This window comes from Mastigoproctus giganteus, chromosome 8, assembly GCF_048544385.1.
Source record: "Mastigoproctus giganteus isolate SK-2022 chromosome 8, ASM4854438v1, whole genome shotgun sequence".
Classification (NCBI taxonomy): Eukaryota; Metazoa; Arthropoda; class Arachnida; order Uropygi; family Thelyphonidae; genus Mastigoproctus; species Mastigoproctus giganteus.
The window spans coordinates 188841833-188852737 of NC_143582.1; the positions used below are offsets into that span (position 1 = coordinate 188841833).

The following is a 10905-nucleotide window of genomic DNA, read 5'->3' on the forward strand; positions in this document are numbered from 1 at the left end:
GAAAGCCAATTTTTTCATCCAAAACGAGAAACGTCTCGTTAATTGTGAAACCCAAGACATTTTTATGACTCGAAATGAAATCAGACTTTGCTTGGAGTAGCATATTCACTACAGCATCCAGTCTTAGCGACCATTGGCTGGGACCAATAAGACTCCGTGATGATCGATTAAAAGAAAAACTGTGGTATAGTTTCTCTTCACGAAACAAAAACCAGGAGTCAAATAGGTTGTTAATTTGACACCTCAAAATGAGAGATTTTGTGTCAGATCTTACAGCAACTTCTGCCACTGCTAATGACCAAGATGCAAATGGACTCTGAAAATTTTCAATAACAATTCCTCACATCTCATTGTTTATCCATCAGTTCGAAATAACTATGCAGAAACTTTCTAAACAATATTTGAAAAGGATGCAAGAAAATGGCTGTTAGGAGCATTGTTAGAATGATCTCAGATCATAATTATGCATTTATAAAGTATAAAGGATAAAAATTTCTCAATTATACACTCACCGGGCAAAAAATTAGAAACCTTTGGCAATTGGCGTCAACAAAATAAACTAACAGTATGCAAATATAGTTGTCATTGGTAATGTTTTATCACAAGCTCTTCGATATCAGATAAATACTGTACGCGCTTGCTGAGGGCCCCGCATTTAAAAAAAAGCAATTGCATAAATAGTATCTTATACTTTTCAGAGATGTGATGATAGAATAACTAACTGAAAGGGGCATTCGATTTCACCTCACGCATATATTCCTGTTTTAATATTTATGAATCATTAAGATGCACACAAGGTTAAATATTCCTATAAAAGACATTTATGTTTGTTGTTGCTGTGAGCAACCAGAAGAAATGTTTCCGTTCTACTTCAATACCACAAACAAATAGAGATGATCGATTTGCCTATTAAAGCCTCAAAAGAAAGAGTTTTTTCCATGCCAAATGCCCAACGTTTTGTATTAAGGCAGCACATTATTTGTGACCCACCGAAGAAACCACTTACAATGAATTTAAGTACGAGATTGAGATATTTCGCCAAGAGTTCCACAACCCATGGATTTAAAAGAATCATCGGTTCCCGAAGCTGGATTCGAAAAGGATTTTGGATCGTGGTATTTCTAACGACACTCAGTCTTTGTGGATACACTTCTGGTCAGCTTATCGTGAAATATTTCAACTATCCGAGGATCACACACACGGAATATATACACGCGGATAATTTTGAATTTCCAGCTGTTACAATCTGCAATAACAACGCCATTAAGAACACTTACATCGAAGCACTAACAAGAAATAATGAGACAGGCCAGAGTCGTTTCTGTGCGAGCGATATAAAGCAGTTCCTTAAAGATAGTACAGTTGTGGATCTTAGCGATAGATGGTCACGTCTTAAAATGACTTTGGAGAATGTTTCCAAATATGGTCATCAGGCTGAGGATCTGATCGTACAGTGCACTTACAATGGAGAAAATTGCAGGTAAAAAATTTATACCCAAAAAAGTTACTGTTTTTAATTAAGATTTTATTTAAAAATATTTTTATCCTTAAATTTAATTGTGATTATTAAAATATAAATCAAACTTTAGAAATATTTTACATTTTTCTGTTTATATACAATATCGTTACACTCGCCAAAAAATTTAGAAACCTTTTGCAATTGGCGTCAATAGAAAATTAAACGAACGGTATGCAAATGAGGCTTCTTAGTCAATCCGTCAATGGTGCAGCCAATGCCAAGGCTGGACTGTGGAACAGGGAAAAAAGATCATGCGATCTGACGAGTCTCGATTTGCAATTTTTGGACCAATGGTAGAGTGAAAGTGTGGCGTGAATCTCATGAAGCCGTTCATGCAGACTGTCGTGTCCACCACAAGCGGTTGGAGATGGTATCATAGTATGGGGTATGTTCTGTTGGTAGGGACTGGGTTCGCCCATACCATTAGAAAGTTGTGTGACCAATGAATATTTTTCTGTCGTATCGAACCAACTTTACCTTGAGGTTCTTCATTCTCACCGGGATTGCAATGGATGCTTTCAGGACGACAACGCAGCTATTCACGGTGCAAAAACTGTATGTGAATGATTCGAGAAACATTCCCAAAATTTCCAACATCTGCCCTGGCATCCTATTTCTCCAGATCTCAATCGAATTCAGATTCGCTCAGATACGCGATGAATCCATGACACGAGTAAGTCCATATAACGTTTCGATGTTTCAAATTCTTTAAAATAAAAATGGACACTTCATTCTTTATCAGTAATAATAGCCTAAATGAGATATGTAAGCAATAAATCTAAAAATATTGGACTGTTAGCTGTCGAGGATTTCAATTTTACCAATACAGTAAACAGATATTAGTAAACGTTATTAGGTACACGTACCTAATAGCGAGAAGGACCCCATTTATCCCTCGGAACCGACTAGATTTGCCGTGACATGGACTGAACGAAGTGTTGAGAGTGAGTAACAAGGATACTCGTCCATGTTGACTCAACGCGTCCCACAGTTGTTGCAAATTGGATGTGGTTGAAGATCTCTACTCCGAAGAGCTCTTTCCACCCCATTCCACAAGTGCTCAACTGGAGTGAGATCTGGTGATTGGGAGGCCACCGCAATAGGCTGAATTCGCTCTCGTGTTTCTGGAGCAGTTCTATACAATTCTGGCCTTCAATGGATATTATCCTGTTGGAAGAACCCGTTTGCGGATGGTTACGCTGCAGCCACAAAGGAATTCGACTGGTAGGAAGCGATTTCCAGACGAAAACGTGCAACACTGCCTCCACCACTACCACCAATTCGTGGATGGGGTGGTTCTGGTTTAAACTTCTGAAAGAATTTCCCACAATGCTGTTCAAACTCTACAGTTTCTTTCCTAAATAATGTGGAAAAGGAAATGGCTGAACCAAAGAATGCGTACATACATACATGTTAATATAATTTCAAGTAACTGTCGAACTTTCTATTTGCGTTTTGACAATAAATATCGAAATATGCATATCGAAAGAAATCGATACCTGAATTATAGATCAACTGTAAAATAAAAAATATATTAAATGTATGTCTTTTAGCCAAATCGTCAGCGTGTCACAGTATCCATCCAGCTCAATCGGTTTGTGCCACACCCTAATTGTTAACAAGACACGTCGAAAGGTGAACAGAGCAGGTTTTACAAGTGGTAAGTAAATGTTTATTAACTTTTATTAATATAAATATACAATATATTAAAATATTATATCTTATCGTGTGCATTGTGTTTATCAATTGGTCCAAAATATAACTTGATTACAGCGACCTTCAAAAAAGTATAGAAACGTTCGTTTAGTGATAAATGCAAAGTTTTAACCATAAATAAATTTTTAAATAATGCAATTAGTACATTAACACACTAAAAATAACTAAATTTAAACTTTCACTGACTGTTGAGAATTTATTATTTACTAATCAAAACATTATGGCTTCCCTAATAATGTATATGTCCTCCTCTTGCTGCCAACACCATTTCCACATGACAAGCACGTCAGATCACCTCCCTTGCCCATGTCGATCAAATACTTCATATGGACCACATGCCACCAACCTGCAGGATCACACGTGTTCTCACCGTGACACGTGTGCCTCCAGCCGATTGCTGAAACACGGGGGTGTTCATAATATTTTGATTGGAACAGTATAAGTTTTATGGAGATTTTTACTTTTTTTTTGCCAAAGATGCCATAAAATTTTTAAATTAAATTTTTATCATTGGTTGCCCGTTATATCGCCAATAGTCAGTGAGTATATTTATTTTTATCCGTTATACAAAAAATGATATAACTTTTTATTTAACAAATACTGTTAATCAAATTTGTTTTCTGATGTTTTTTTTTGGTCTAATTAATAAACTGAAACAGTACTTGAATTTTTTTTATTATCTACAAAATTATCTGAGCAAAAACCAAGCTAAATTGTTACATTTAATGAAATCAATATATGTTTCTGCCAACAAATGCCATCAGTTATATATCAAATGAAATAGCTGAACCAATGCATACATGCATACATACATATCCACATACAAATCAATATAATTTCAAGTAATCGCTGAACTTTTTTAGGTATGCGTTTGACGCTGAATATTGAAAGAAATCAATACATCAATTTCACTCGATCTGACTATGGTGTTAGAGTAGCCATCCATTCAATAAATGCATTACCTGAGCTGAAGCGTAGTTCCATCCTTATCCCTCCAGGAAAATTAACCTACATTGGCATTCGTATGGTAAGTTCATCACTCATTATCGTACTGCACTGCAAACATTCCATTCACTTGAAGGATAGATATTTTGCTTTTTAAAAAAATTAATAAAACTTTCATAAACAATTTTAAACCCAAAAAAAAGAATAATTTTATTAATTATAATAAAATCATCAATTTTTAGATATCATCACTTGATGATGATGATAACTTAGTAATTTAATCCTGTGTACGTTTTTCTTAGACGAACACAACACGCTTAAACAAGCCTTATGGGGATTGTGTAGATACATTCGAAGACTCTGAATTGGCCAGTCTACTAAAAAAGAGAGGGTTCAAGTCTCCTGTGTCTCTAAACCAATACACTTACACTTTTGAGGTAAACCGGGTTACTGCTAAATCCTTCCTGCATATTTTTAAATATGTACAATAACTTTAACATATTTACAAATAATTCTAAAAATCTCATGGCGTTTTAATTTATTATTTTTCAGTATTGTGACCTACTCTGTCGTGATTTTTACCTTATAGAAAGCTGTGGATGTTCTAAAGGCAGTTTTGATGAGCGTATTACGTTGTGCAACCCGTGTAATATTTCTCAAGGTAAGTGTAGGCTTAAAAGTGGTAAGAATAATTCTAGAAACTGCATAGCAAGTATGACAAAATATATTCTGATAGCATAATTATTACAAATTGTTTTTCATGTGTTTCAGCTCAATGCCGGGATAATATTTCAAAAAAACAAGATATTAATCAAAAATGCTTCGAAATTTGCAAACCAGGCTGCAAGTAAGCAGTTTCTTTTCTAATAGGTAGGTTCAATAGAAACCCATTCGAGGATACTGTGATCCTATTAGGCTGGGATCATCCAAAGTACCTCCCCTTTTCCACAAACACCATGGTTAAACACAGAAACAGTTTGTGTTGATTTGTATGTGGATGTGTATGCATGCATGTATGTATGCATTGGATCCCTGACATGTGGAGTAGAATAACTCAATATTCTCAAACGTACTTTGAAAGCGTTTCTATTGGCCTGCTTTGTTACTTTAATCGAGTTATTTTCTGAATAAAATAAATAATAAAAAAGAGGCGCTTAATATTTATCTCCTATTATTGGTTACAGCTAATGTTCATCTGTACTTTTGTCTTATTTAGTGACATTACCTACAGGTCTTCCACGTCTGAGACTAACTGGCCCAATATACATTATATTGAAGATATAATTACCAGATGGCCGGAATATGAAGAAAGGTTTAAAGGACAACAGTTCAAAGAAGCCGATAAAAGTGTTTGGAGGAACTTCATTGCGTAAGCGAATAAACAAAATAAAATACCGTTTTCACAATTCAGAAAATACTTAATGCATCTGAAGTCCTAATAAAATCTCAAAATGGTTGTGTACAAAAATATTCAGACTTTTTTATATTTTCTTTTTCTTTCTAGAAAGAACTACATGAAAGTACACATATACGTAATAGAAGTTAATTTTATGTACCTCCACGGTACTCCAGCTTACAAGGTAATTTTATGAGCTTTTTCAATAAGAGAAATTTCTTACGCTATATTATTAATAAATATATATTAATATACATTTTTTTCCTAGGTTCCATCACTTCTTGCTAACCTCGGGGGAAGTATAGGACTCTACATTGGTGCCTCAATTATCTCAATCTTCGAAATTATGGAATTATTCATCAGTAGTGTGAGCTATACGTGTTCTGACAATAAACACAAACGAAAACTGACACAGAAGCGTTCCAGAAAAGTCCACCAGATGGCAGCACGCAGAGGAGTACAATATCCTGGTTTTAATACAATTTCTAGAAAACGAACTTTCCAAATGAAGAAAAATATTTCTTATTATCACAGAAAAGTTATTAAGAAGTGGTAGGCTGACTTCTGGATGCTTTGTTTATTCATAAACATAGGATATTCCTCCTAACTTCGTATAATTTGATATTTATTTTATTTTAGAGTTGCTAAGCAACACTGTGGAGGTCAATAGTGTTTAAAAACACTCATAGATAATAAAAGAGTGCGAGATTTCTGTATTGTGTAGTTAAAACTTACAAGCGCTATTTCTTCTTGTTTTATGGGCATGCGCATGATTTCAACAGAACTGTTGCGCATTTTTTCATTCTAGATTTAACTCCCAAGTTTATTCAAGCCATCACAGTATTTTTTAAATTTCTTGTTATGTTATTAAATTTTTAAGCGAGAGATATATACACTCGCTGGGCGAAAATTAGAAACCTTTATCAATATGTAGTAGGACCACCTTTTACTAAATTATAGTCTGTCCTTACGTTTAATTATCTGTTTATGCCAAATTCAAAAGGTTTCTAATTTTTTGGGAAGTGAGTGTATAAATATTAATACTGATAAGAGATTCGCAAAAAGGCGTAACATTTTGATTTAAAGATTAATTAAATAAATATAATTGCGTGTATATATGCCAAAATATAAAAATTATTTAATAAATGCTTATTTTTAAGAAACTTCGTGTTTTTGATCTTCTACCTAACCTTTAGACTATTCTTTATTGGAAATTACTTATCTAACTTCAAATTTTGTGCTATTAAAAATTTCTCCATTCGAAACAGTTACAGCAAGCGTATGATGAGGATTCGATGAGAACACATGAAGTGTACAAGTGCAATTAACACATGCTGTTACACTAAAGATGGGGAAGAAAAATTACTTTTTTTTTTATTGTTTACAATGTTTTATGATCGCTGGAAAATTATCAAGGCCTCCACTTCGAAGAAATGCTGTTTAAAAAAAAAACACAATCGCTCCTTTTCGCGAAAAAGGTTAATTCCGAGAAATCTATTCGATGTACTACGTGCAGTTTATAAATCAGACAGCAAAACCAGTTTGTAAATTACGAAACTGCCTTATATAATGCGGTTTGCATTCCAAAAAGTTAGAATATGTCAAAAGGTGAAAATTTCCGTATTCAAAGAAATAAATCAAAATATTCTGTAACCTTGTTTTCCCAAAATAACTGTTTTACATTAAATAGCCACTTTGATTTGCACGGTTTTACTTGGCTCCCTCCCATATTTTTATGGGAGGGAGCCGATAGACGTAATAGCTAGCAAAAGTTAAGAAAACAGTATTTTATTTATCAGTTCGTAAGCAAAATTAAGACTTAAGATAATGCTGACTTAAGATACTGCTTATACGAGTGTTACACCTTGAAACGACTCCTAGCGGTAATAAGAGATCATATTTTTATCCTTAATACGATTGTGCTTATATCAGCTTCGCCGAGGATCCTCTTAAATAAAATAAATGCAGTGTGAGTTTCTGACATTTATTCTTGAGACATTCCATTCAGTCAATTATGTACTTTGGTGTGGAAAAAAATGTATATATATATATATATATATATATATATATATATATAAATTAACATATATATACTGAGTGATCACTGAATTATGACCACCTCTATGAAAACTGAATGCAACCCATTGACCACTTGAGGTACGAGAGTGCGCACTTAGTCGACCTACGTAGCATAGATAAGATGCCAGTGGTTCAGTAGCTAGTAAAATTCCGAGCGTGATAGGTAAAAGGATTTATAGGATTTTGATAAAGGACAGATTGTGGGTGCTCGACGAGCTGGTGCCTCAATTTCCCAAACGGCTGAACTGGTGGGGTGTTCGAGAGTCGCCGTTGTTAAAGTGTACCAGGGCTGGCGTCAAAATGGTCAAACAACGACCCGACGGCAAAACTGCAAAGGTCAGCGATTGGTTGATGTTAGAGGTGAGCGCCGGGTCCGACGACTCGTACAGGCGAACAGGCGTAGCACTGTTGAAGAGTTGACTGCCCAATACAACATGGGCCAACCCGAAACAATATCTGGCATGACCATGCGTCGCACGCACGGACTATACGACCCCTACGGCATCCTCTCCTAACCAAGGTTCATCGACGTAAAAGACTCGCCTGGTGCAAAGAGCATGCAAGTTGGACGTTAGGAGACTGGAAGAAGGTGTGCTGGTCGGATGAGTCCGTTATTTACTCCACACCGTGAAATGTCGTGTACGGCATCAACAACATGAGGCTCTTCATCCATCATGCGTGGTATCAAACGTGCAGGCCGCTGGAGGCGGTTGTATGGTGTGGGGCATATTTCGCTGACATGAACTTGGGCCCCTGGTGCATGTGGAACAACGTATCAGTGGTCTCCGCTATCGTCAACTGCTTGCTGACTGTGTACACCCCGCTATGTTACACTTTTTCCCGAATGGCGATGGTGTCTTCCAAGATGACAACGCGCAGAGCCATCGGGCACTTGTTGTGCAAGAATGGTTTGAGGAACACAGTTCTGATTTTCAGCATATCGATTGGCCTCATAACTCCCCCGATATCAATCCCATAGGGCACTTGTGAGACACTATAGAAAGGCATATCAAGCCTCTGGATACACCAATCACCTCCATACCTGCATTGCTGACTGCATTACACACAGCCTGGTTGGCCATTCCTCCCGAACGCTTCCGACATCTTGTTGAATCAGTGTCACGTCGGATAGCTGCTGTACTGAGGGCAAAAGGAGGTCATAATTCAGTGATCACTCAGTGTATGTATTAATTTTTATATATATCTCAAGTGTCAACCATCAGAATTGTACCACAAGACAACAATATAGTGTCCTCTCTTTCTAATATAATATATACTGTATGTATTAATTGTTTCTTACCCCTTTTTTCTTACTTCTTTCTTGCTTTTTACTTATTTCTCTTATCTTGTTGTTGTTGTTGTTGTTGTTGTTGGGGTTTAAAGTGCAATGGCTACTTAGGCCATATTGCACTTATGGAAGTGATGCATACAGTCTGTGTTTGTTGATTTATAAGCAGTTAAATACGGTTATACAATCTTATTCGTTTTAGAAAGGAGAAGAATTCTGCAAGATTTGAATTTTCGCCTATGATATGGTGAAGTGACAAAGGTTCCTTTAAATTTGACAGAGAATTGAAAGACATTAGTCGAGCATTATTATATAGAGTACAGTCCAGAAGTACGTGTTTGACTGTGAGTGGTGTATGACAATGATTACACTGGGGAGGATCATTTCCTGACAAAAGAAACAGATGGGTTAAATGAGTATGTCCAATTCTGGCTCTGGCTAGAATTACTTCTTCTTGTCTGTTTGCTATAGAGCTAGAAGCCCATAATTTTGGTAAGGGTTTTAGTTGGAATAGTTTATTTTGGAATTGTGTTTGCCACTGAAGAGTCCATTGATCTTTACATATTCTTTGTATATTCATTTTATAATCTGTGACAGGTACTAGAGAATTCGTTGGGGCTGGGCTGGATGGATTTTTGGCAGCATCATCTGCAATTTCATTCCCTGGTATTCCGGTATGGCCTGGAATCCAGCAGAAGATAACCTTTTGCTGATGCTCTCTAAGTCGTATCAACTGTGTTTTGATGAGCTTTAATATCGGATGAGTAGGTGGGGAATTGTTTTGCAATGCTAATACGGAACCTTGCGAGTCTGTGTAAATTATGCTCTTTTGAATTGACATATGGAAGACATTTTCTAATGCAAGCTTTATGGCAAATAATTCAGTTGTGTAGCTACTACACTCTGTCGGAAGAGATTGAGAAACTATTTTATCAGGGAGTACCACTACTGCACCCGATCCACTCTCGGATTTCGACCCATCTGTATATATTTTAGCGAAGTCAGGATAATGTTGACCATGCTCAGTGTGCAGCTGTTGGATGGTAAAGTCTGATAGAGAGTGTTTACCCCACTGGTGGAAGTACTTGTCACAACATGGCGTGATGTCACACCATGGAGGGTCAGGATCTATAGGATCTTGCAAGATTTTATCGAAGTGTATATCCCAATCTTCTGTTAGATGTTTTAGCCTAATACCAGCAGGCCGAAGTGTCTGTGTTTTGTTTCTATACAGGGTCATATACAGCGGATCATGAAGTATTGACCAATTAGGATGGGTTACCTGGCTTAGGATCTTGATTGCATAGTTTAACAGCAACATCTTTCTCCTGATATTTAGAGGAGGTTCATGGGCTTCGATATATAAACTTTGCACTGGAGATGTTCTGAATGCACCTAATGCTGATCTAAGAGCTGAATGTTGGATAGGGTTGAGCCGAGATAAAACACTCTCCCTAGCAGAATCAAAAACAGGCGCCCCGTAGTCCAGGCGTGATCTAATTATGGCTCTGTATAGGTGAAGCAGGGTGTTACGATCTGCTCCCCATGCTGTCGCTGATAAAACTCTGAGTATGTTCAGTTTCTTTTGACAGTTTGTCCGGAGATATTCAACGTGTTTTTGGAAGTTTAACTTGTTGTCGAAAAATAATCCTAGTAGACGAATACAATTAGCTATGGGAAGAGGTTGGTTATTCAAGTGGAGCTCGGGCTCAGGATGCATATTTCGTCTGTTACAGAAGTGTATGGCAGTAGATTTCTGGCTGGACAGTCTATAACCATTTTCTGTCATCCATGTCACGATGCGATTAATTGATATTTGTAGCTGGCGTTCAATGTAATGCATGTTTTGAGAATGACAGGATATTGAGAGATCATCTGCAAAGAGGTAGGAATCTACAGTTTTCGGAATGAGTTCAATTATGTGGTTCATTCTCATTGTAAATAAAGTGGCACTGAGAACCG

General features: G+C 36.6%; 1 protein-coding gene across 1 annotated transcript; it reads left to right on the forward strand.

Annotated features, from left to right (window-relative positions):
* The first annotated feature begins 893 nt into the window (after positions 1–893).
* LOC150082092 (acid-sensing ion channel 4-A-like) lies at positions 894–6132 on the forward strand. The gene is made up of 9 exons (XM_090380427.1): positions 894–1480; positions 3073–3179; positions 4099–4262; positions 4483–4617; positions 4733–4841; positions 4952–5027; positions 5397–5549; positions 5685–5760; positions 5845–6132. Exons 1-9 carry the CDS (start codon positions 894–896, stop codon positions 6130–6132), a joined length of 1695 nt encoding a protein of 564 aa, XP_090236553.1.
* The last annotated feature ends 4773 nt before the right edge of the window (positions 6133–10905 follow it).